The sequence below is a fragment of the Perissodus microlepis genome, chromosome 5, assembly GCF_051167445.1.
Source record: "Perissodus microlepis isolate ML-2025 ecotype Zambia chromosome 5, ASM5116744v1, whole genome shotgun sequence".
Taxonomy (NCBI): domain Eukaryota; kingdom Metazoa; phylum Chordata; class Actinopteri; order Cichliformes; family Cichlidae; genus Perissodus; species Perissodus microlepis.
The window spans coordinates 22,598,243-22,622,029 of NC_140465.1; the positions used below are offsets into that span (position 1 = coordinate 22,598,243).

Consider the following 23,787-nt stretch of genomic DNA (forward strand, 5'->3'; position numbering starts at 1 on the left):
AAAGTGAAATGATGAAATGTTACTCGTTGCGATAAAGGGATTTTCTTCTGCCTCTGTTTAGAAGACCACTCATGGCTTGCCCTTCTGGTCTGGATCCAAGAGATGCCCTCACCCCCTGACCTTTGATCCTAGCAATGTGAGTAGTGTCTGGTCCAGTTCTTCATCCAGTAGCAATCATATACATAGTAGATGGTAATGAGAAAACATACCACAGTATACTGATAACCACTCACATTCCTTCTTTATCTTGTCTGATAGTGGCTCTTCCTCACTTTGACCATATAATTGAGTGTTATCTCAGGTACACATGGGCAATAAAAGAGAGATAATAATCTGCTTTCTAGACACATTCAATTCATGTTATTCTCCTTATCAGTGAATTGAAAGCAGCATTGCAGAGAAGTGAAATAATGGAACTGTACTGTGCTTGTTTGATAAGTAGAAGTTACTGCCACTCTATGCACAATATAGATGCACATTTTTGGGAACACTGGAGAAATTATTGCAGCTATATATTCCATTAAGGGAAGTAATTGGCATTACTTTAACATTGTTCTGACTCTATTCTCCTTTTTTAATACGTTCCTTTCCACAGTTTCACCATGATGGCAGTGCTTCTGTAATAGACCGTGTTTAACTAGAATGTTAAATGTATTTTCCAAAACATTATATTTTCTTCTTCATCAAGACTATGTGATTGTTGTGTTGTAGACTACTCATATTGAGTACGTGATGGCTGGAGCTAATCTGTATGGGCAAATCTATGGGATCAAAGGGACAAGGGACTTGACCTCCATCAGAGGAATCTTAGAAAATGTCCATGTGCCAGCTTTCACTCCCAAGTCCTCCGTGAAGATTCATGTTACTGACAAGGAGATGGAGGAGGAGAAAAAACGTGAATGCGATGATGCAGGTCAGTTAGTTCAATTTTTTTTATTGTTACCAACTTGCTTTCTTCCAGCACGTCTTATCTTTACATATTTTTCTCTTTCTCTGCCACAGAAAAGGTCAGACTTGAGGAGTTGAAAGGAAAGTTGGCCTCACCCTCTCTGAAGAGCTCAGCTCAGATGTACTCTATCGACTTTGAGAAGGTAGGGCAATAGGACAATGACACCTCTGCCTCAGACTTCAGAGAAGCTGCAGATAGCGACATCTTCATCTGAGCTGATTCAACAGTGGTTTTAGCAGGGTAGAGTTATATATTTTTAAACCGTCCCTCCTGCTTTCAAAAATTGTAGCAATATAATGATTATTTAGTCAGACAACTCAGATATAAAATGTGTACTTTATGTGAGAACTGGTTTGCGGACTGTCAAACAGCATACACAGACTCCTGAAGGCAGACTTCCCTTAATAAAACATTGTCACTCTAGACATTAAGTTACGTTTTGCACTTGGCTGGCATTGTAAATATTCATAAAAGTTCATCTAATCTAGAAAGTTATTTAGGAGTGTAGACTAGATATAATCCCCAGTTCCCAAAGCAATCGTTTCCTTCCAATGTATTTCCTAAAAGTCAGTCACACCTTGGAGTAAAGCGATTTTCTTAATAGGACAGCACTTTCCCAGTGACAGTATCCCTAACACTCTATATTCTTCCTTGATATCCTCTGGGAAACATGGCCACAAAACACATTCAAACGAGGCAACCTCATGGTTTAAGATGCCAGCCATACACTTTGTTCCATTTGTTTTCTCCATTTCCTCTCGTCTTTCTGTACTTGTAAACTTTTGAATGCCAGGTAAAAATAATTTCAATAGTTTAGCTTTAACTACAAATGCATGATAAGTTTAAAAATTAAGCAAATTTTTAGTGTGGCACATTGGCGTTGCTGCGCATTGGCCAACTTGAAAAACAAAGTAGAACATCTTGGTTCCAGTTTCAAGTTTTGACTCCAGTTAGTAGCTTAATTAATAAATGATAAAATAAATGGAAAAAAAAGAACAGGCTCTAAATCAACTATAAATCTATATCCTCCAAGACTTAGTGTAACTATTAACTCAAAATCTGTTTAAATAAAAATTAACAGTTGTAAGCATAAAAAAAATTTGCAGTAAATGAGCCATTTCCTTACAGCGCCATTATATTTGTTCAATTATTCCTCCCTACTGGAACTTTTTTCCTCAGCATCTGACATGTCCTGTTGGACAGGACTGGATCCTGTAATAACTGTAATAGCCAACATCTGGACACTGGGCATAACAAAGTCTTTTCTAAACCTCCGTTATGGACGAGTTTACAATAAACTCTGCCCACAAAGTAGCTGTACCATATTACCCCATGAATAAGATACTGTTGCTCAACAAAAGGTAAAAGCAGGTCAAGATGCCGCTGCTGAGTGATAGAGATTGTTATTAAAAGAATTTAGAGAAGGTAAATGACTTTAAATGAGATTCTGATAACACATGCAATGAACCAAGAGAGACTCTAATGAAGGTGCATGAGGTAAGTCAGCTAAATATCAAATGTTGTCTTGAATAAGAACAAGACTCCCAAACCCGCTTCTCTTCATCTTTATCCCTCTGTGCCCTGGTCAGGCTGTGGATAGATGGAATGTGTGTAGGAGGGTTTCAAAGGCATCAGGTTGCCAGCTTGGAGCTTCCTCACAACCCCTAAAGCAAACCTGGAGTGACAGTCACCTCCTAGCTTTTGTAGAGCCGCACTAGCAGAGGCATGACCTCACTGGCCACGTCGATCACAACAGGAATCTGATTTCCACTGCTTTCTGACAGGGTACTAAGTCATATATCAGAGTGACTGAAGCGACATAACAACAAAGCAGGCAAAGCTCAAAGAGGGCACAGAGAATGACATCACTGAGTATGTCACTGGACGTGGACGTGGCTTTGAACTGTCCCACTAGCAATTTATAATGTTGTTAATACTGTTAAGCTGCCCTTCTGTTTTTTGTCATTATATGTAATTGCTGTTCATGGGTATTAAGCTTCCTAGTGTTATATCTTAATTAAAAAATATTTAATGTTCCTACTCATACAGGATGATGACAGCAATTTCCACATGGACTACATTGTTGCTGCATCTAACCTGAGAGCAGAAAACTATGACATCCCTGCAGCTGATCGTCACAAGGTCAGTATTTTCACTGTGTGAAACATCTAATTGTATGTATACATAGTAAAAATAAATGAAAAATATGGACAAAGATCTAAGAGATGAAGCTGAGCCGAGGGGCGAATGAGACAAAACAGACCTGCCGACTGCTCCCCCTCCCTGTAGGTCATGTTTTTCCTAGGTGCTGCACACACCTGCCCTAAAGCCACAAAAACAGCCCCCTCACCTATTGTTCACAGAGCAGAACTAATCACGGCACTTTACCTGTCGCCTGGGAGGTGACACCTGAGCCAGGCCTTGTACCAGCTGCCACAGTGACATACACAGCCAAGACATGGACATGGATGGGAGGGGGGGGGGGTTACCCCTAGGAGATGGGCGACAAAACAGAGTTTGCCTTGTGTAATCAGACATTTCCACATTTTACGTCTTCTTTGCAAATAACTTCTCCTTTAGTCACAATTTAACCAATACATAATAAACATACAGTATATCAGTAATGCAAGACCACATGAGGGCTAGACTCTAATATATTTGTAACTGTCAAAGGTAAAAATACTCATCATGCAACATCATCAGTATATTGTGTATATGTATGTATATACAGTTAGGTCCATGTTTTGTTGGACCAAGACACAATTTTTGTTGCTTTGTCCACTCAGTTCTGGAAAAATGTGACTAAATCTGAGCAGAGAGTAAAGACCAGTACATTTCAGAAATCATCCTGCTGCTTCTGTCAGCAGTCACATCATTAATCATCAATAGTAGCCCGGATCCACTGGTAGCCATCCCTACCCATGAAATAACCTAGCCTCCATCATGTGTGACAGATAAGGTGGCATGCTCTGAATCATGAGCTGTTTCTCTCCTTCTCTATACTTTTGCCCTCCCATCACTCTGGAACAAGTTCATCTTTATGTCCATGTTTTTTTTTTCCAGAACTGTGCAGGTTCTTTTAGATATTTTCTGGCAAAGTTTAATCTGGTTTCTTGTACAACCTTGTACATTATAACGTTTTTCTTTAAAATTTGTGATTGGTATATTTTGCTTTCTATTCAAGTCAATTTTATTTATACAGCGCCAAATCACAACAACAGTAGCCTCAAGGCGCTTTATATTGTAAGGTAAAGACCCAACAATAATGCAATAAAGTGCCTCATATTAACCCTGGAGAACCCATGGGTTCTCCAGGGTTGTGACTGTTGTTAAAACCCATTGGACCCCATTGGTTTTCTAGGGAAACCATGGGGTCAAATTTGACCCCATGGTTTCTCCAGGGTTAAAGTTGAAGTGAAAAGCTATAAAATACAAATTCAGTACTGAACTTCAGATGTTATATCTGATTTATATGTCCATACGTAACAAGGGGACAGGTCTTTATTGACTGATAAGCCATGACTAAATAACTAAACTAAAAACATAACTAAAATAAAAGACAACTTCTAGTACTTCAGAACTAACAGAGTAAACGAATTAAGTTTCTTTCTACCAGTGAAATGTTGTAAAACACGAGTTTATATTTGTTGGATCACGTTAGGATTGTACTGAAAGTGACTGAAGATAACTGAAATATTTTCTTGCCACTACATGACACTGCGATGTGAAAGTGAACGTTCCACTGTCACCTTTGCAGAGTAAGCGCATTGCCGGAAGGATCATCCCTGCCATAGCCACCACGACAGCCGCAGTGGCAGGCCTCATGTGCCTGGAGCTGTATAAGCTGGTTCAGGGTCACCAAAAGATCAGCTCTTACCGCACAGCTTACATCAACCTGGCCGTCCAGTACTTTGTCATGTCCCAGCCGAGCCGGCCTCAGCAGTTTGAAGTGAGTAACAGCTCCATATGACCACAGCTTTATTTTAGTTATAGTGGTTTTAGGGAAGAGATCAATAAAGCTTTCAGTCACATATAGGACCTGAGTAAGGCACTTTATAAAGTCTGACAGACCCTTACTGTGTAACGTACTTTCATAATTTAAACCTGTCTATTTTGAGGATAAATCTGGTGGGTTCTTTGTAGATTCATGTCCTTCCTTTTTTAGTGGAAAGCATTAAGCCATGAATGAGTGCTCTCAGAGTAAAAGCCCACTTTTGGCCCTCAGTATCTTGAATATACTGTAAGCCCATTCTTTAACTAGCTCAGTATAATCCTTAGCATATTTCAGTGCAGGCAAGGCATAAAACAGATTCATGCATGTTTGGAATATCATGCCAATTAATTTTACAGCACTCTTGCATCTCACTGTAGGTCACCTCTGGAGGTAATCAAATACTAGACTGGAATGCTCCAGCTTTCCCACTCAGGGCACTAAACCCCTGACAGGGTCAGTAGTTGGGGTAACTGTGTCCTGTGGGGCTTGAGGGTACTCTGAGACAGTGTGGGTCTGGTTTCAGCTTTGGTTACAGGGGAAAATTCGGCCTCTGCATAAAACGCTGTCATGATGACAGAAGCAGCTGTGACTTTTGGAGGTTTGGAGGTTCCAGACGTGCCTTCTTCCTCTCTCCGTTCTTACAGTTGTTGCCTGTAAATGTGTTGATGTTTGCATATACTTTTCTATTTTTTCATGCCTTCTGAAATTTTCTGAGATGTATTAACATTTCCAAAGCAGCACGGCACACTGGATAGAGTCAGTCATTAAAATAATCAGTCACAGTGACAGAGTACCTGACATCATCCCAACCAGAAGGTTTTTTCAAGTATTCAAGTACTGAATCGGACAGATGGGCAGACATTAAATTTTTCAGACGCAGGCTCTTTCTTCATGGGTTGAGGCTCTGGGTTTTAAGCTTTTGTTTATTCAACAGAGGACCCAAAGGAGACAGGACACCCACAGCCAGAACAGCATTTTTAGAGTTAAAGATAAATCCTAAAGTAATACCGGAAGGCATTCATAAATCAGGAACACACATGCAATTATATGAGAAACAGAGAATGAGGGTTAGCTGCCAAACCTTCAGCCATATAATGTGGGACAGAGTGCCAAAGAAAACATTTTGGTTTTTGTGATTACTTTAAATTCATAATTTATACCAAGCTTTGTAATTGATAGCCTCTCTTTATTTGTTTGTATTTACTCTTTCAATATGGCATTAATTCTAGTTTCTCATCCCTCTATTTATTGTAAAAATAGTTTGAATGTGCACATGTCATTATCATGAGTATATCAGCAACAACATATATTTTGACTAGTGGAAATAAATTGGATAATTTTATTTATGAGATTGTAATTGGCAAAGTTTCCCTTTTTAAGGGATCCTTATCACAACTGTTTATGTTATGGATTCATGAAAAGCCAATAATAATTTAACCTAAATATTGACACAGATTTTGGCCTCAGATATCCAGTATGAGACTAACTTAATCACCCGGGGTCAAAGGTCCAGGGTGTCTATTCCTTTGTTGATATATATTGATATTTTTAAACAAATTGATTCCCTGTAAACATCCCCTATGCATGAATGTGGTGTAGATATTATGTGACTAGTTAAAGAGATCACATAACATAAGATTTCTGAGTCCTGCAATCCTTGATTAACGCATTCATGTGCTGAAATAAATTAGTGTGGAAATATACATAAATGGTGTACATATAAATGATTTTAGATATCATAAATTAGACAATGACACAGAAGGCAAAGCCATTTCTTTTATATTCTCTTATCTCTCTAATCTAAGATTAGAGTTTTTGGGAGACAGCCTTTGAAGCAACTGCAGGCATGCAGCTGTTAAAAATCACTGATCAGACATGCAGTATTAAGGTCTCAGTTTACTTTTGCAATGGCTTAGACCCCTCCCCTTATGAGATCAGTCTCAGTTCATTAATATCAAGTAACAACAGTCACAACCTGCTGGTTGTGCAGGTGGGCCACCCAGTGTTGTTCCAAAGTGAGGTTAATGACATTACTCCATTGCTAGATTCTGGGCTGTCATCATAACTTTACCTGTAGTGCCACAGTTCTGATCGCCTAAGTGCTTATGGAAAATGTGTTTTTAATGTGGTCATACACAGCTGTCACTAAATAACCCTTTAACTTAGCTCTTAAACTAAAATAAATGACTCCCAATGCCCCCATTGTCTTAATAATTTTCCAGGATTTCTTGCAGCTGTTTGGCGAAATATGAAAATTTCCTGGTATTTCCCTGCTGCTGTGCTCTGTATAGAGGTAGAGATATGTAAACAAGAGATTTGTCCTTGTCTGCTCAACACTCTTTTGCGTAGCATTCCTCCCTATGTTATGTTTTTCAGCTGGGGAGACAAGGCCAAGACATCAAAGGCAGACCGAGAGTAACAAGTTCCTAAAACCTCTTTTACTAAAGGATCATAATATAATACAGCCATAGATTGCTGACTGTAATTAAAAGGTGCACATAGCCAACCATTAGTCCCATAAGTCCCACTGTGAAACCTCGAGCCAAGCATTTTGTGCATCGACAAAATGTATTGACATTTTTTTTAAACCAGACACGATGAGCAGCAGCAAGGTAGTTTTCACAAAGACTTCCATACAAGGAGACATTTTTGCAACCAAAGTAGTCTCTTTTTAGAGAAGCAGAAACGTGTTTTTTATACTGTAAAAAATATGAGTTTTTCCATCTGTGTTCTGGTCCTAAAGCTGGCAGTGAACATGCCTGGTAAACACAAAATGTTTGCAGTTCCACAAAAATGGCAGAGTTGCTCACTAAAAAGGTCCCACTTTAGGTTCAGTCCTCCGCCCAAGGACACTTGGCACACAGAGGAGCCAGGGATTGAAGGGCAAATACTCACACAACCCTTTCCACCAACTGAGCGACAGTTGTCCCATATAGTATAATCCATGCCAGCTCTCCCATTCAGTCAAATGTTGAATCAGCTCTGTGACTACCTCAGCTGCAAGTTTAAGGCCACAGCAACAATGTCCTCTCTGTGCCCTTCACACAGAACAGTCAGCTGCAGCTGCAGAATATGTTTGCAAAAAATTTACGAAACGATAAAGACATGAAAAGCTTGTTGTTGCTTGTTGTTACCACCGCTATAGTCAGTCAGACAGTAATACATAGTAACTGCTGGCACCGTATTAATCTAATTATCACAGTGCTCGTAACTATCCACATTATGGAAATAACTCTAGAGTAGACTGGCCTTTGCAATGACTTTAACTTCATCGCCTTTCCCAAGCTGTACAAAGCAAAAGCTTCAATTTAAAGTTACACTAAACAACATTTTTACTTCCAAATTAATTGCAAACTTTTATTTGAACACGGTTACCTTCTTTTCAAAGGAATAACCCACCGCTTTATATCGGGGGGGGGGGTTCCTGTTTTTTTTTTTTAATTTTACAAACCAAAGCCACCTTTTTGTTTCACCTTCAAGGTTACAGTGGGGAGAGTTTTAGGGGCCAAATAAACCAACAGTGATTAACTAGCTGTACTCTACCAACTCAGTGCCTCGCAAGTGGAGCATTAAGAGATCAGTACTTCCCTTAATAGTTGGTGAGGCCAAAACAGATTTACTTGAACAAAACTTAAAAAAAAATCATGTTGTCCAATGCATTGTTTGTAAACATATTAAACATAGTAAGTATATTTGAATAATCAGTAGTAATAATAATTCTGCTTCCTAGGGACAAAAAAAATCTAATTAAAACTATGTACTCTTTGTTTCTAGTTGGACTCATTTTCTGAGATTTTCTGGCACTAAGTCATTAAAGGACATTTCAAGAGCAGCAAAGATTGATGAGTGCAGCTGTAACTGAGCTGCAGCCTCACTAAAATGCAGAGAAACATCACCTGAGGCAGGCAGAGGAGGACATGTTTCAGCTGTGTGTTAAATATCTCAATCTTCAACCCCTGTAGCACCTTGCCAACGCTCTATCAGAGTACGCTGTCTTTACTTGTCTGCTAGGATGCCTGGTAGTTGTGTTCCATGGAAATACTCCGTCTTACATGCCTGTGCACACATCCTCCACACTCTACTCCTAACTTTGTGCCCTTTCACGCTTCCTCGGTGCCCCACTTCCCCACTTTGCCCTTTCAGTCTCTAATTGAATTAGCAGAGTTGGAGGCAAGACTCTGGAGGCGCTCGTCGGTCAATGGTCACACCGCTTCTTTGTTAATTACCTGCAGAAATGATGGTTATTTCCTGCCTTCACAGGAAGCAGTGCATTGAAACCAGATTTCCCAAAGAACTCTATGTAATCTTGCTGTCGGCAGAGAATCAGGAGGAGGCAAGGATTTTATGTCCATCTGCTCCAGTCTCTGTTTCTAATAAACCTTTTAGTCACAACTTACTTCTTTGTTTGGATTTAAGAATCTGAAAGAAAGAAGACTGTTTAAATTTGCTGAGTAGACATTGTGTCTGTTTATTTTTTAAAATTTTTTTTAAATGTAGAAAAGAAAACCCATGGCCAACTGATTTGTGATTTGAGCGTAATTGAAGGTCACACATCTGTCACACAAATAACAGGGAATGGCTTAAAGACAGAACAAGAACAACAAAGGAGGAGATTTGCCTCACATGTGGTTAAATATGTGTTGGTCTCCTTGGACTGTGCCAGTAAAGAAATGGGGTGAATATGATCCAAGGCCTTCTGGATTCCCAGAGGAGTGCAGAGGCCATTGTGCAGTTTGTAACTCAAGACCCAGACATGAATAGTGCTTGTGGGATAATGAGTAATCTGTGATCAACATATGCGGCTTGTGCCTTCTGTTGTTTTCCATGGTTTATTTGGAGGCAGTATTGTTTTGGTAGAATGCTGTTAAGTCAGATGTTTTCTCTGCTGCATTGTACTGTTATTGTTGTGCGTTAGTTTCCCATCTATCTTCTCATTCCCTTTTGTGTCATCAACAACGATATTGTGTCTTTGCACTGGTTGTTTATTTATGTAGCAACAGACGCAGATCAGATCAGAGTGGATATAGCAGATCCAGAACATTGTTAAACACAGACTGTAGGAGGTAATAAAAGTCGCTACCCAGATCTTTTATTTAGCACAGTGTGCGGTACAGCTCAAAACTCACAAAACTCCATATATTCAAACTGATAAGCCACCAGTGTTCGATCTAGCTCAGTATTTTTCTCTTCCATACATTTTTAATACAGGGGCAATATGGCAGCTGCAATTCAACTAATTGTGTTCAAGTGTGTGTCGAAACTGCTGCGTCACTGGCCTTGATCTCCACCTTTCCTGTAGGATTTCAAAAACTCAGAATCTTTGAAAAGGTTGTGAATTGCTCATTGTCCACTCACACTCTTCTGTGCAAATATTAAATTGTTTTGGATTTTAAATTGCAAATGTGGAGGACAGAATGCATGACTTTCTACGTGAAATGCGGCATAGAATTGTCTTCATACAATTTTTGCAGATATTTGAAGATGATACAATCATTTTAGGATGAAAGAACTTTAGCTGTTTATACCTACACTCATTTCTACTTTTGAACTATTGCAGACTCTAATTTATAGATGAAATTATTTTATCAATAAACAGGAAAGATTTACTTTTCAACACAATTGTACAATCAATTAAATCAGTCATAGCTTTATTTATGAAGCACCTTTCAAGGATGTTGTTGCAGTTTAAAGTGCTTCACATATGAGTGATAAGCTGTTAATTAGATATAACACAGTTTAATAAAACAACAAGTTTCTGGGTTCAAATCCAGGCTTGGGGCTCTCTGTGTGGATTTTACATGTTCTCCCTGTGCTTTAGTGGGTTCTGTCCAGGTGCTCTTGTTCCAAAACATGCATGAGTTAGGTTAACTAGAGATTGTAAATTGGGCGTGATTTTGAGAATGGGTGCTTGTCTGTCTCTCTGTGTTAGCCCTTCAACAATTTGATGATCTGTCAAGCTGCCTCTACAAGCATTTTGTGTCCTGCATGTCAGAACTATCAGCAGATTCATGCTGGAGGACCTGAGGGGCTACATTGAGTAATGCACCGTGAGACTTATATACTGGGGTAAGATCACGAAGTTCTTTAAAAACAAGTAAGATTATTTTAAATATGGAAACTGACAGGCAGCCAGTTTAAAGACTACTACGGTGTAATGTGCTTTCTCTATCGGGTCCTACTAAGCAGTTTGGCTGCCAAGTTCTGAATCACTTGTAGCAGATACTAGAATACATTGTATTGTATACAAATACCATTAGAGTAATCAGGCATACTAGATATAAAAGCATACCAGCATTTCTCTGCATCACTCAGAGAGAGAAAAGGATGTATTTTAGCAGCAATGCTCAGAAAAACTGCAAAAAAACATCAAGAAAAAAAACCAAGACCTAAATATCAGACTCTACAGGCCTCACTTGGTCATTTTTATATTTCACAACAGTGCAACTAGAAGAAGATGAAAACAGTATGGTTTGTTTGGAAGGGTTGCCAGAAGAAAGCATCTTCTCTCTTAAAAGAACATGGCATTACGACTAAGGTTTGCAAAGTTGCATCTGAACAAACTCCAAGACGTCTGCAACAATGTACTTTTGATAGACAAGACCAAAGTGGATATGCTTGGTCATAATGCACAGTCCCATGTTTGGCAAGAACCAAACACAGCATATCAGCACAAACACCTCAAACCAACTGTCAAGCACGGTGGTGGAGGTGTGATGATTTGGGGTTGTGTTGCAGCCACAGGATGTGGGCACCTTCAATCTGAGACCATCTGTCTGACAGCTAAAGCTCTGCTGAAACTGGGTCACGAAAGCCATCTATAAATGAATGCCTGCAAACCTCAAAGAACTGAAGTAATGTAAAGATGAGTGGGTTAATATTCCTTCAACGAAATGTGTGAGACTGATAAAGTCATATAGAAAACAGTTGCTTGTGCTGCTAAAAGTGATTCTACACCTATTGAGTCCTCTGAAAACTGGAAAACTTCACGTGACTGTAAATGTTAAAAAGTAGCAGCCTGAAAATCGACCATATCCCACGTTTCCCACGTAAGTAGTGGTCGTCTGCATGGCCCATTATCTGTAACATTTTGAAACCAGTGATTTGACATTTACACCCACTTTTTCATACATCTTCCAGTGTAGCCTTTCAGAACGACTATAAACACATCTGAATTCTAACATGGTCAGACAGCATGTCTTGAGTACTTATTACTAAGCCGTTCCCTCTTGTTACGTCATAAACAAAATGTTATAATAAGGTCACAGGTGGCACATAAGTGGTTTTCCAAATTTTCACCTACTACCTACTAATGAAAATGAGAAGTGTCTGACTGATTCAGATTGTGATTACTCAGTTGAAAGCTATCTAAAATAGATGAAAGAGGCTTTGTAATGGCCTAGTCTTCCAGTTGGTCGGGGATTACCAAAATGGTTATAATTCATACTACAAAAGAGTAAATGTCTATACCAAAAATTAGGAAATCCATCCAGCTTTTGACTAAAAAACATACATGACAAACACCTGACAGTTTGAGAAGAATTAGGATTAAGACTCAAAGGACATTGCATGTGATATTGGAGCCAGTGGGGCTTACAGGATTGAGCAAATGACCGATATCCTAAAAGGAAATTACTGGTGCCGTGGGTTCAATTCCAACATCGGATAAGAGGGAGACGCTTATTTAATGTCGTCAAGAGCTGAATGTCATATTGATCTATAAATATCAATACCTTGTTCCAGTAGCCAATACATGAAAACGTTGCATCATTACATACAGCATCACATCATGTAACCAAAGAGCATGACCTTTGATTTCTAAAGCTCAGATCAATGTTACAAATAAATACATAGCAACAAAGGGCATGTTGATCACAGAGCCCAGGGCTGTATGCTGTTATTGAACTGATCCCTGTGATTTGCAGAGAGCTGTGTCCCATTACATGCCTCATACCAATAGTAAACATCGTGTTAGTTACCATATTATTCACAGAGTACGTTCATACATGTGTCTGTGCCTGTATGTTCATAGTAAGTAATGCAGTATTAAGTGCAAGACATCAAGAAATGGCAAAACTGAAATGTGCAGAAAGAAATTTGCACTTATTCCAAATGGAAGAAAATTATAATGCATATGCATGTCTCACAATCAGATGCATCCCTGTAAGGCATTTTAATTATAATCCATTGCTTTATAAGTGGGAATCCATCAAACATCTGGTGTTTGAGTGTGTGTACAGGCTCCAGCACGTCAGTGGCCCATTTGTAGGGATTTTATTGACTTAGTGCTTCTGCCCCAGGTCATTTTCAGTCAGGTGGAGTGCTGTTATCTTCTCATTGAAAGACAGTCACATTGAGATTCTGTTTGCTGTTTTACACGTCAATGGAAGCCTTTTCAAAGCTTCTCACTGCTTTTAGTCTGTGTGTCAAACTCTGCACTCTCCTGAGAAGAGTCTGATCGCTGCAGAGCTCCTACCCCCGCTCTGCCTTCACCGCCTTCACCCTCTATTTGTACCTCACAAGTTAGCTGTCAAAAAGGGACCTAAATTTAAAATAAAAAGGATCTTTAATACTAATGGAGCTTTAAAAAAAAATTGCATGGGAATTGCATCAGGCTGGCATCCTTGTCTTCTCTCTGGGGTATGATAATTGCAGAGGGTTGGATAGAACAGTTGGAGGTCCCAGCCATCTGCTTCTTCACTGCAGCCTAAAGAAGAGTGGTGATCAATAGTGGTCAAGTAGCAGATGACACTTCCAATCAAACAAAGGGCATATTTTACATAACAGTACTGTTGTCCCACTAAGGAAAACAGGAAAACAAACAAAACTGTTTCTGATGTAACATTTTTTTAAAGTTACTCTTTCAGTTTACACTAAATCTGGAACCATGTGGCATTACAGTGATCATGGACTGTTTGGCCTTGATTAGATAGCACACCAAAGGCTTATCTGTCAGTCTTAAATGCTAAAATGGACTGAAGGACTCAGTGTCACCAAAACGATGTTAACTGGGAGATTGGTTTTCTAGTTTCATAGAAACATTGTATAAACAAGCATTAGTGGAAGAATTTCCACTTTACAACTGAGTTTTTGGTTTTTAATGTTATTATATGTGTCATTTCAGTCATTTTGTCATTTGGTTTTGTGCTATAAGAATAATCTACTGCCTATTTTCACTATTTTAAGTCTCACACGTGCTCACTGGTCATACAATAATGACTGTATGTTTGTATGTATGTTTGTGTCTCATCCTGGATGAATGGACCAATCTCGTTGAAACTTTCTATAGTGAGCATCAACATCTATATGGCGTATACAGATATTTTATAAAAATACTACAGTCCCGTGTATTTGTACATTTGACAGTTCAATTGAGCACTGCATGGCCACCTTACAACTGCGTTCACCACGTGGTTATTTGTAATTTAGTCCCTGCATGCTGCGTTTGTTTAGTTTGTGCACATTCTTAGTTTGATACGATATGTATTTTAACGGTCAGCGAAAATTTTCAAGCATCAAGTTATCAAAGTAGGCCACTATAAAAACGTAAAGTCTAGAAAATAGTGCTGCAGAGCAAACAACAACAATGTAGAGATAAGAAAAGGAAGTCTGAATGATCATCATCATGTCAGGAGACAGTTTATGAAGCAACACATTGGATATTAGTTGATCGGTAATAAAATACTATATATTGATATGATATTAATATTTATATTGTTCAATATATGACATTTAAGAAAATTGCTATATTATTACAGTCAGGATATAGATCTGAGCTAACACCAAAGCCCCGCATGTAGCGCTGGGTGTTAGCTAGCATCACTGAATGATTTTTACATTTTCGAGAAAATGCATTTTGCCTAATCTTAAAATTTAACCTCCAGTCTACCAGAAAAGACCTATGATATGACCTATATGACCTATGATCTACATAATGGTTATTATGAATTCCATATAGCTGAAATCTTCTTATTTCAGCTGGTCAGATTTTCAGATTTTATCCCTAGCATCCTCCTGTGTTACACTAAACCTCTATATTGCTTCCTTCACTGCATCTATAAACCTTCTCTGAAATCTTCCTCTTTCCTTCCTGCCTGGCAACTCCATCTTCAACATCTTTTGTCCAACATATCCACTATCCCTCCTCTGCACATGCCCAAACCATCTCAGTTTTGCCCCTTTAGGCTTTTTCCAAACTGCTTAGCCTGAGCTATCCCTATATCCTATGATTTCTAATCCAATTCCAATAAAAGTCTTAGCATCTTCACCTCTCCAGACCATACACCATAGAAGACCTCAATACCATCTTGTAAACCTTACCCTTCACCCTTCTTCCTATCCTTCTGTCACAAATCACCCTTGACAAAAACAAAAAACAAATATATGCTTAAACTGCAGTTAATATCACATTCAGTAATCATCAGCAGTGGAGAGCAATTTGACCTTCAGGTTCATTTAAGAATGTATCTAGAACATTGGATCTTATTGAAATGCTACCAGAATGTCTGTAAAAGGAAAGCTACAAGAAGCTTAAAGAGATCAAGATGAAAATGTGATCTAAAGAGACCACACAGATCCTCCATCTGCCTCCTCTAAAGCTCTCTTTGAGGGCCTCTAAAAGAAAATAGATGCCTTTGAAGAAACAGGCCTCAAGCCTCAATGGGTTGTAAAAATATTTCCACTGTTGGGATTCTTGCCAGCAAATGAAGCTGAGACAGGAGCGTGCCTGTGCAGAAGTGGTTCTTGTGGCAGGCTGAAAGTAGGAGGGCTTATCAAAGTTTTCACACTGGTCACTGGTCGCTTCCTGTCTCCGAAAGTGCTCATTGTCTCAAAGGGCAAGATTGAAATAGACATTATGAACAACACATTATGATTTTTCTTCAAATACTTGGTTCTGTTCACAATAACCAGCAAAAATGTGCTTCAGTTAGATTGGGATTCATTTTACCTCCTTATCAGGTTCATGAGCTAAACTTCCTCAGACTGCACTCCTGCTCTCATATCTGTAGATGGAGGCATCTATTTTTGGGCTCCATCAATCAATTGCATATGTTATCACAAAAGACTGTATTATGTATCATGTCATATGTTGTTAACAGCCCTGTTAACAGTGACTAAAACCAAAACATGTAATCTAGAAAACAAGCAAACAAAATAGAAAAAGAAAACACTCATTTGTGTCCAGTGATATTAAGCCTTTGATTGTTGGGTCAGATTTTGGCAATCTTGGTCTGCTTTTGTGTTTTTTTGTCCTTTTTAAAGAGTCTAATACTGTGCTGACTCACTTGAAATAACACTTTGTGAGCCAGGTCCTTCTGACCTTTTCATGTCAGTCTGCAAAGTGTACGCACAGAAAAGTAGCTCACATTCACTTTGAGATGGCTTTTAATTTCCCACTTGCTTACATGTATTGCTAAAAGGTCATTTTTGTCTGTAGGCCATATTGATGTCAGTACTCACCTATGTTTATGTGATAATACACATTTATATCTTATGGAATCAGCTGATTACATTTAATATTATTAAGGGGGTGAGGATTTATATATTGTGTGTGTTTTTTTAATCCCACGTTCAGTGTGTGTATGATTTTGGCACTGTATGTGGCCTGTTTTCACATAGATAAAATACTGTCTGTCAGGAAGAGAAGGGGGGATCACTGGGCTTCCTGTCAACAAGAGGAAGCAGCCTGCACGTTTGGCTGTTAATGTCAGATGTTGGGGAACTTCATATCTGAACGCGCACGGAGAGAGAATTTACATCATGCATTGTAGTTAATTATGGAGAAGTCACAAACAAACAAGCATTTGAGAAAAGCTTCATTTCATTAAACCAAAAACAACCTCACAGATTGTTTGAAGGGCTCTGTAGAGTGAGAATGAAAAGCAGGGAGAGGACAGATCAGAGCCAGAAATATTACACATGAAGCAAGTCTGGTTTTGTTCTGGAAAAAATGCTTCTTTCAAGTTTTATGGGGAGGTCTGAAGCTCTTTATAATAAAAAGACCATAGAGCAGATGAAAAAAAATTATATACTGTATTTTCACCATATTTTCATCAATTTGAATTTATGTCCCTCAGGCTGAGGAAATAGCTATTTGCTTCGTTCTCATCTTCTGAAGTTAGACTGCACACAACAGCTTAATTTGTACCACATACAACAATAGACACACAGCAGTAAACCTAAAAGCACACTTATAGCCAGTATTGAATCCTTAATAAAGTGGTTTTTGAGGTTCGACAACCTGATACTCAACTACAAGTCTCAACTGAATATGTGCAGCTGTGATAAACCACCAAGCAACACTTGGGAGGAATTTGTCATTTGCACTATTCTCAACATAACAGGAGGGCTGTCAGACAGTAATTCTAAACTCTAACCTCAAGACGACCTTTCCCAGCTTTTATTGTATATACACTATCCACTATAAGTGCATGCAGTTTAATTATAACCACTTCAGAAGTGCAGCTAAAAGTCTCTTAACAGTGTCCCCAGTCTGGCAGTTCAGTTTAAGACAAAAACAATAACTTTCTGATCCACATTTCGTTTGGTTCCCCAGAAAGAACTGTTTTGTGAGGGCATTTTTGTTTTTATTGCGGAAGTTCCATGACAGAAAGATACTGCATTTGTGCTTGTGGGAAACCGTTTGTAATTGTTTCCAGCGGCCTGTTAGTTTCCAGCATTCTCGTTTATTTTTTCACTCCTGTTATACTGTGAATAGTTGACGTCACCATGGTAGCTGATTGGCTTTTAGTTCCCCCCCAGAGTTGGGTGACAGACTTGCGAGAGAGGAAAGGAGGAGTGGGAATGAAAATAGACTGCATGCCTGCTTTGCATTGTGCACACAAAAGCATAGGTACACTGAAAACACACGATCTACTTTACAGTCCAACAGTGATGTTGCATGTGCAAGGTCATAAAAGAATCCTCTTTTCTTAGATGTGTTCAGGTTCTAGTTCTTGTTCTTTCCGTGGATAGTTTAGGATTGTACTAACAATTGATGCTAGTCACACGTTAAAATAAGCTGACATGTCCACCCTTATGATGCACATCTTGCAAACAAAATGCAAGAAAGCATTTTAACTGCTCAAATAGAGTAGAAAAGTATTTAACTATTAGTCCATTTACAAAAGTGTGCTTTGTCTGAAAACTGGGACAAAGGACATCGACATCACATCCAGTGAGACTTGGGTAAAAGTATGTCTCGAGTGTGTCTCCATAACCTCAAACCTCATAAGTGGTGGGAGTTGTAAGGGCTAGTCAAAAAGTTCCCCTTGGCTGCTGAAGCAGAGATAATTGGACCCAGGTTCAGCCAGAGTTTTGGTATTCTCAGCTCGAGCCAAGTTTTGATCTTCACAACTTCTCCTAGCAGACAGCGTCTGTATGTGAGCAGAGTCGACTGACTACGTGACATGTTTAGACTTAATTTCTGCACGTGAGGATTTCTGATGCATTTCCATCAGGTGATGTTTTTTTTCCCTTAGATCTTACATATGTGGATTATCATGTTTAGGGTACGCATATAGCGCCAAGTGATGAACAACTGGTCCAGTGGCAAATGCATTGTTCATGCTTACAAGGGTTTAATTAATCTGTCTCAATGTGCAAAGTCAAAGATTAATCCTATTGACCTTATAAATAACTTAATTTACAATCTGATCCCATGAGAAAGTGAGGGGTTTGAAGGCAGTGCCTTTTGTTTTTGGCCCCTGTTGTATTGTAGGCTGTAAAATTAAAATCAGATCAATCATTTCACTTTGGCCACTGCTCAATCTAATGATATAATAACAGCAAAACTATTAAAATTCCAATTTGTTTTAGTTTATTGTCTTAAGTGCCAATTAACTCAACCTTAATGTGGCCATTTAAGGACATTTGGAAAGGTTGCCGATTGTCTCAAACACACATAAAACTGCAACTAATATCTATTTAAATCAGCTTGAATTTTAGTCTAAAATTTACTTAGTGTGCTTAATATGCTTAATCAAATTGTGCAAATATACCTTGAATAATCTTAAGGTACGCTCCTTACAGTGGAAATAAGAAGAGTTCAGACAAGGGATGTGTTTATACTTAGACTCAAAAACTTCAGGAAATTGAGAAAGAAAATAGTCCCTCAGATTTAAAATGTCAACAAAGCGAAGTACAATCTGGCAGTCTATGCAGAAATTCCCATGTTGTTTCTCTTGCAGCACATTTATATTCACACAGATTTTTTTAGATTTATTTTTTACTTTTATAAAGATGCAAACACACAACATTACATGGATGAATGTAGATTCTACTGGTGCAGATCATAAACTGTGAAGTTTCAAAGATGTAACTTGAGAAAAGTGCCCTTCATCGTATGTGAGGAAGAAGCTTCTTGACCTTAGTGTGGCCGGTTCTAGAGTGCTGATTGTTCTCAGCTGCTCTACCAATGAAAAATGCAGTCTCTGTCTTTGAGCATGCAGGACTCTTGTTATGGACTTAACCATTTTCTGCACATCCCTCGCAGCAAGCAGTACTTTGTCTGTCATCTTTGTCCGTGTGAGTGTTGCTGTATGTAATATGTCTATCATCAGGTTGCAGGAAAGAAATTCAGCCTGTGGGATGACTTCCTCGTTGAGGGCAGAAGAAGTGGTCAGCAGGAAATGACCTTGGAGGATCTGTTCCAGTGTATCAGGGTATGGCCTTCTTATTTCTTTCAGCAAGGAAACACACTTTCTTCACAGCGGGTGCTGCTGAGTACACACATGATCTTTTTTTATTAACCTTTCCACCCCTCTACACAACGTCCATTGTATAACCTGGCTTGCTATTTTACACTTACCTTCTCAGAGAAATAAAAATTACAGTGAATAAGCATTAGAGAATAAAAATCTTCTTGCTGTTGAAATTTGTAGTGGGTTAAAGACTGGCTTTGATAAGTAAACAGGTAATTGCTCCTTTTATTACTAAAACAATACTTTTGAAAATAAGATCTACATATTCATGCAGTGAACAGTTTAACTGAAAAGCTTGTCATAACTGTTGCATTTTCCTGTTTCTGCACTGTTTTTGTCACAGTTTTTGTACCTTTTAAGTCCTCTCAGCAGTTCAGATTAGAGCTGTGCTTTGGTTGAAGGCAACTTTGACACTGTTGTACTTTAACCACAGTCTGGGTTGTCCATCTTATCACCAGTAACAAAAGACAAGAGCAGCACGTGATACTGAATTCAGTCCTCTACTGTGAGGAATGGCAAGCCGTTTAATTTCAGGATGTCACTTCCATCCCAGATAGAGTGGTACAGCTGACTGTTGACCTGAATGTCGTATCCTAGAATGCAGTGATGGAAAACCCATCCTTAACATCCCATTGTAACTCTTCCTGTTTTTAGTGCGATCTTTATTACTTTTCTACACTGTACATTTGATCTCTGAGTCACTGTCTTCATCATACGTATGAGATATGTTTGTTTCAACCAGAACATCTGAGCACAGCACACCCAGCCTATTTGTTAGGTGCTTGCAATCTTGCTCTGAACAGACATTTGGTTTATTGATGGTGTTGAATTTATTTTTTCTGAGGAAGCAAAGGGAAAATAAATTGGCACGTCTTCTCAGTGCTCCAGTTGTTTCTTTCAACCTTTTAACCACTGGGTTTCCTTAGTTTGCTTGTGGAGTTTCCTGAACTGCTGCAGACTTACAGCTCTGCAGACTGGTGTCCTTGCAGAAGGACATCAGTCTTTGTTACTGCGTGCACTCTATCTGTGTTTACTGTCATGGCTTATTGTGCTTATTATACTGTACTACAGATTTAATCTTGACTATTTGTCTTTGTGCAGGAAAAGTGCAACTTGAATGTCTGCAGTCTTTTCTATGGGAATTCTGTCTTATTCAATGGACACAAAGAGAGGCTGAAGAAGAGGTATGTCCTAAAACACAGATACAGTACAAACTGCCCATCACTACCTTTACGTGACCTTTGCTGCACATATAAACAGTCACAATAAGCAACAGTCTCCTGTTTGTTTAGAGGCTAATGAGGTGTTTCCTCCTAGCCGGTGAGGAGAGAGCATGTTGACACACTAACACACATCACTAAACACAGATGACTGAAACTCCTCCTCGTGTTTCCTTCTGTTTGTTGAGGAAAGACGTTAAAGAATAAAATGAGCGTGACATTCTTTTTCTGCGTTTTAGAAGAAGCTATGGTATTTGACCCATTCAATGCTGCAGCAAATTAAAGGCATGTTTCATTAGCTCCAGGGTGTTTGAAATAAATCAGATGACTCGTGCTGCAAACTCTCCTTATCAGTTAAATAAAGACCCTGCAGGATTTTTCGATTCCTTGAAGAGAGTAGGAGGGAAATGTAATAAATCACTTTTCACCTCCAAACTTTACAGGCAATGGCTCACTGGGTAAACTGAAATATTCGATTATTAGTCCCGTCTGCCAAAATAATATTGTGAGTACTGGAAGCTCAAGTCTCTGGGGAGCTGGTGTTGTTGTTATGATTAGGTTAACCTACATGGAGAGAGAGGTGCAGACTGCGGGCCATGTGGACAGCAGACCATACAAGATAAATGTCCTCTGGAGTATTCACTTCCTGTGCAGTCACCCTGTCCAGAGCTTCCTATGTTGGACCAGCGAAAAGGGAACATAAAAACTTGGACAATGCATTTGTTATTGGGGTTAATTTTCTTCTATCTGCTAGTTATTAGTTATGTTTAAGATTTTTCATGCAATGTAAAGCTATGTGGAGATATATACTACAAAAGAGGTATTAGTAGGAGCACCTGATTAATAGTGACAATATGCAGTTGTTCAACACAAACTTTGATTTCCACATTATTATTTAGAATAGCTTATAATTTATTTTTATTTTTTTTGCAGAGTGTCTGATGTAGTGAAGGAGGTAACAAAGGAAGACATCCCTCCACATAAGAAGATGCTGGAATTAATCCCGTCATTTTCTGAAGACGAGGGCTGCGAGTCAGTCCCAACGATCAGATACCTTTACTTGTGATACCATCGGCACAGTTTCAGTAAATATGAGTTTCATGGATCTGCTGTTGTGTAACAAGGGGAATTCTCAGGATCTAACATTTAAAAATGAACAGATTTTATTACCTGAGCTTGATATTTGAATGATTTTCTTCTACGTTTTTATTCCTCGTGTTTTTAAATGATTGAAATGGCATGATTTTTGTTAGACTGCATTCTTTGTTGCGTTAATGATCTATGTTTAAAAAACACTGATATATCGATTTATAAATCATTATACGGAAAATGAGGAATCTTGGCAAACTGCACTCTTTTACCTAAAGTTTTGAGAAGTTGTGAAGTTGCAAAGACATACATGATAGATCTCGCACTACTGGGCCAGTGTTGGTAATTTGGCTTAAGTTAAGGTCATGCTGTGCACAGTGTTTATGGATATGGAAGATATACTGCCATATGTTCAGAGTGGAGAAGCCAAAGTCATTTAGCAGGATTTCATCTGTCCTCAGCATGCTTCTGTACATTCCCCGCCCCTTTCTGCAGCCTCAATGTTTCACTCCACACCCTCGCATTAACATGCTGACATTATTAGCACGCTCTTGATGCTCTTGTCTGAATTTGATTTATATAAAGTGAATCAGCTCTGTAATTTTCTCTGCAACTACTTAATATATGTCTTCAACTTTACCTTGTAATTTGTATGATGATACAATTTGCGATTACATTCAGTTGGAACAATAAAATGCCTCTTTGAGGAACAAGTTATTTCTGTGTATTTCATGAACAGACTTAGGTTCCCCAACCATCATTTAAAATGTTCTTTCTCTGCTAGTATTGTGCATGCAGTACTGTGCAAATCTCTTGAGCCACCTCGCATTTCTTTATATATATTGTTTCCGAGGAGCCAGATGTTCTCCAAATTTTCAAAGTTGCCTTGAGTAATAGTTCTTCAGGCTTTCTGAAGAGTTTTTGGACATTGGATGCCTTTAACTCATTTTTAATTTTGTCCTTGACTGTTTTAATCCACATTACACTAATGTATGACCTATTTCAGCATAAAAAGGCACCTAACTCAATGGATAAACTAGTGTAGTGCCTACATATAACTGACAACTTAGCAAAGAAACAATTTCAATTGTATCTTTAGGCACTTTAGATACTAGCAGATTGTTGCAAACACAAAAAACATTTTGGTGTTTTTTGAATCTATGAAACAATGCCAACAATCATTCATTTGACATTAATGAAATTTTGCCCCAGCAAGAAGATTCCTGAAGAGTGTCTTGATGCATTCTCAGTCATCCAGGTAAGTAACTCAAAAGTTGATTCTGTTCATCTGGATGTAGCATTTTCAGTGGGAGAAACATTTCGTCACTCATCTAAGCCACTTGGATGTGTGACGAAATGTTTCTCCCACTGAAAACGCTACGTCCAGATGAACAGAATCAACTTTTGGAGATTCCTGAAGAGAAATTAGCTGAAAACTTGGCATATCTCTGCATGATGTGCAGTATGGGCTTCAAAGGAAATTGGACAAGTGGAGGACAAAAGAAGAAGTGACAGACGTACAAAAACTATCTACAGCAGATGAACAACATCTGAAAGTCCAGCAATAACTTGACACAATACCTGAGACATGTCTGGCTCTTCAGTTGATCTACCTTCTGTTTGCTGTGAAGAAGCCTTCTTAAGAAAGGGAAACAGGCAGAAAATGCTAAGGTGTGCTAAATTACACAAGAACTGGACTTATAATTATTGGAAACAGGTTTAATGAACTGTCATGGTTTGGGACTGGATTTCAGAGTGGTCAAAAGTGATGGAATTATGAACCCAGAAATGTATCGTCAGAAGTTGATCCACCATGCAATACCATCTGAAAAGCAT

At 38.7% G+C, this 23,787-nt stretch overlaps 1 protein-coding gene across 1 annotated transcript in view; it reads left to right on the plus strand.

Moving 5' to 3' along the window:
• uba7 (ubiquitin-like modifier activating enzyme 7) overlaps positions 1-22,690 on the plus strand; it is a 35,669-nt gene extending 12,979 nt beyond the window's left edge. Inside the window, exons 17-24 of the mRNA XM_084928849.1 lie at positions 62-136; positions 712-913; positions 1,003-1,091; positions 2,999-3,091; positions 4,707-4,898; positions 19,502-19,603; positions 20,744-20,826; positions 21,796-22,690. Of these exons, the coding sequence (XP_084784975.1) occupies positions 62-136; positions 712-913; positions 1,003-1,091; positions 2,999-3,091; positions 4,707-4,898; positions 19,502-19,603; positions 20,744-20,826; positions 21,796-21,928 (969 nt within the window). The 3' untranslated portion in view covers positions 21,929-22,690. The remainder of the gene's footprint in view (positions 1-61; positions 137-711; positions 914-1,002; positions 1,092-2,998; positions 3,092-4,706; positions 4,899-19,501; positions 19,604-20,743; positions 20,827-21,795) is intronic.
• The last annotated feature ends 1,097 nt before the right edge of the window (positions 22,691-23,787 follow it).